Source organism: Paracoccidioides brasiliensis, assembly GCF_000150735.1.
Source record: "Paracoccidioides brasiliensis Pb18 unplaced genomic scaffold supercont2.26, whole genome shotgun sequence".
NCBI lineage: Eukaryota > Fungi > Ascomycota > Eurotiomycetes > Onygenales > Ajellomycetaceae > Paracoccidioides > Paracoccidioides brasiliensis.
The window spans coordinates 71,262-75,036 of record NW_011371383.1 but is presented as its reverse complement, the minus strand read 5'-3'; the positions used below and the strand labels follow the sequence as shown (position 1 = coordinate 75,036).

At 35.6% G+C, this 3,775-nt stretch overlaps 1 protein-coding gene across 1 annotated transcript; it reads right to left on the bottom strand.

Moving 5' to 3' along the window:
* Positions 1 to 333: 333 nt before the first annotated feature.
* PADG_08662 (cystathionine beta-lyase) lies at positions 334 to 1,918 on the bottom strand (the record flags this gene model as incomplete). Its single annotated transcript, XM_010765649.1, has 3 exons — positions 334 to 402; positions 526 to 1,569; positions 1,694 to 1,918. 3 exons carry the CDS (start codon positions 1,916 to 1,918, stop codon positions 334 to 336), a joined length of 1,338 nt encoding a protein of 445 aa, XP_010763951.1.
* Between the last annotated feature and the right edge of the window lie 1,857 nt (positions 1,919 to 3,775).

Sequence of the window (3,775 nt, the reverse complement as noted above, 5' to 3'; positions counted from 1 at the left end):
ATGGACTAGGGAACATGAAATATAACTAAGTGATATGTGGTATGTGATATGTGATATGTAATCAAGAATTCCTTCCAATACATTTTGTATTTTGTCTCATTCAAAATAACATGTATACAAGGAGATTTGTTCCTCCTTTATTACCATAATAACAAAACAATAATAACGCCGGGACCTTGTCGTCGGGTGTATATGTACAATTATTGTCGGTGTTCATAAGTGTGAAGATCATTAACTCCAAATCCGAGAGCAAAAGTTGAAGTTGGCTTGTTTGGGAAAGGAGACGGGGGAGGAGGGGGCATGGTTCATCGTAAATGAAAACCTATCTCACGATTAGGCCGGGGGTTGGCTTATGGCTTGGAAATCGTCTAAGGATAGATTTACGGCGCTAGCTTGAACAAGCTATATTCCAATTGAATGAAGCTGACGTTAGTACGCCATTTTTCTCCAAAAAAATATTGAAATTAAGAAGTAGAAACTAATGAAAAAAAAAGGAGCGAATAAAATAAAATAAAATAAACGTACCGCCCGTCTCAGATCATCAATCAGGTCATCCACATCCTCGATCCCCACACACAACCGGATCAGATCCTCCGGCATATCCCTCTCCTTCCTCGTCTTCGCATCGATGCTCGCATGGCTCATACGACACGGCATACTAATAAGACTATTCACACATCCAAAGCTGACACTGATCGCCCACAGCTTGGCACTCTCCACAATCCGCTCACTGATCGTAACATCACCTGTCTCAAAGGAGAGCACAGCCCCCGACCCCCGGGCCATGGAGTGATGAAGTGTGTATTGTGGATGTGATTTGAGGCCCGGGTATCTGACACGGAAGCCGTGTTCTTCGAGAAACTCAGCGATGCGCTGCGCGTTGGATTGTTGTTGTTCCATGCGGACTTTGAGTGTTTTGACGCCACGGAGGAGCAGCCAGGAGTCAAAGGGAGATAAGCCGCAGCCAGAACTGTTGATGGGGTAGTATAATTTTTCGCCTAGGGATATGTCGTTGACGGCGATTACGCCAGCCATCAAGTCGTGGTGACCTGACAGGTACTTTGTTCCGCTCTCGTAGACGATGTCGGCACCCAGATTGAGTGGGTTGAGAAGGAGTGGGGAGAGCATGGTGTTATCGACTGCGACAAGGGCGCCGGGGTTTGCTTCATGTGCCAATGCTGCAACTTGAGGGATATCGACAATCTTGATCAGTGGATTTGTAGGCGTCTCCAGTAATACTAACTTTGTTGCTGCTGACAAGACTTCCGCCACCTTCTCTGGTCGGGTGGTATCGACGTGGTGGACGATGATGCCGCCATGCGTGGAGAGGTATTTCAGGAGCCGATTTGTACCACCGTATAAATCGTCACCGGTAATGACTTCATCACCAGGCGTGAGGAGGCGAGTGATCACATCCAACGCTGCCATGCCGGAGGATACCGCCAGGGTTCGTTCGGCGGACATGATCTTGGCCAGGTGTCGTTCTAGGTGTGTTCGAGTGGGGTTTCCGGATCGTGTGTAGTCGTATTCTCCACCGCCAGAGCCAGAAGTTTGTTTGAAGGTTGCGCTCTAACAGATATAAAATATGTAAGTTGCGGGCATTTTAGATTGTAACATAGGTACCCCACCACAAAAACAGCAACAATCTGGTCATAACAAAAAAGACAGACACAACATGTTCTGCATCTCTTACCTGGTAAATGGGCATGCTGCTCGAATTGAACTGGTCATTGCCTTCTGTATATACTAGCTCCGTCGCCAGCGCATATCGCCTACCAGCATTCGGGCTGGAGGGCGCTGGAGAAGGGGGTAAATTGTGCCCCACAACATCGATACCGGACATGGTCTTTCTCGGGATGATTTTAGCCTTGTCCAACGAACTGTCAGTAGGGGAATATGAGTTGTCAGCCCCAGCCATTGCTGGATATGGGTGTGGTTGAAAGGTAGATAAGGGGAAATGACGTGAAACGGGGTGAAAGTGAATGGTCCGAAGAGGACTGCAGTGATGGGCAGCGGTAGCTGAGGGAGTGGAGAGCTATCTATGCTAACTCCTGGTCAATTGCAATAGGTATGTATGTTAGGTTAATATCTCAAGAGTCAAATCAAGTAGGATTCCAAGACAGGAGATGTTGAACATTGGAAGGTTTATGTATGAGACTGGGCGGTGAGTAATGTGATTGACCACCCAATGATTTCTGCCACCCAATGATTTCATAAATTTCACCCTAATTCTTCAACTTCAAACCTCAACAGCATGATCAACAAAGCTGCAATTCAGCTTGCAATTGAAGATTTAAAATTGCAAGAATTTCCAAATTATAAATAAATTGCTTTAAAATATAAAACCAATCTGACTACATTGACACAGTAATATAAAGATGAACAGATTTGCAGATCTGATATAATATTAAAATATTATAAAAAATTAATTAACTTATAAGAAGAAATTTTTATTCAGTATATAAATCATCTAGCAGATCACAGTCTTGCTTCTACATCTCAAATAGTGTGAAATTTGATGATTGAATTCAATAAAGAATCTGTTAAAGGGTATTGAGTAAATTAATTTTATCAATATTATAAAAATAAATTAAAGAGTATTAATTTATTTATAATTACTTAAAAATGATAAATTGCAGATTATTTTAACTACTTTAAAGACTATTTTAAGCAGATTAATTAAGTTTTACTTCTGTTTAATATTAAATTAGAAAAAAAGTTCTTAATTAAATTTATAGAGAAAATAAAAATTATCTTTAGAGAATAAAATTTATTATTAAATAAATTTGATATTTAATTTATAAAAAAGCTAAAAATATTTTCAAGAATATTTTTATTAAGTTTTTTTATATTAAATTTATTGTTTTTATTTTATTTTATTTTATTTTATTTTATTTATATTAAAAAAAAGACTGAATTAAAATTGAAATTGTAAATATATTTTTTATTAAAAAATTATTAAATACTATATTATTCTAAGATAAAATTATATAAATATATAAATTAATTATTATTTATTAGTTAAATTAATAAAATAGTTAAATTCTAATTTTAACTAGATAGATATTATAGTTACTGATTGAATATATTATAAATAATAAATAATAATAATAATAGTAATAATAATTCTTAATTACTACTATTTAATAATCACAGATCTTATCTTACTGAAAAGTTTTTTCAATATTATAACTTTTATAATATTATTGTATTTAAATTCTTATTTTATACTAGTTATTTACTGCAATTTTATGATAATATATCTTTTCAGCAATATAAATAATATTATATAAAAGTAGATAATAATATTTTTTAATATAAATATAAGTAATATAATAATATAATTTATTATTTAGTTGATCAGATCATTTAGTCAATTAATCTTTCATCACTTAAAGTATTTCAAATTAAATTAAGCAACAATTATATATAGAAAGTAGTAAATTATATTAAAAATAATTTTCTGCACACTAAGAGTATATATGAGTAATATGTTCAATAGTTTCATATATACTATACTGTGATGCTATATGTTTAAATGATTGAGAGTCAGCAGCTTTAATTGTTAGAGACTGAATGTGAGCTGCATAAGAAGAAAACTCTCTGCATTGCTAACTGTTATATAACAAAATACTAAGCTTGATGAGATGAAAGAGGTGCTGAGGCCTGCTCAGATTATAACCACTCACATGATCATTTGATCACATGAGAATATTTAGTCTAATCAGATGCTGAGCTTAATCTGACATCAAGTCTAACTGAGCATCAGGCCTCA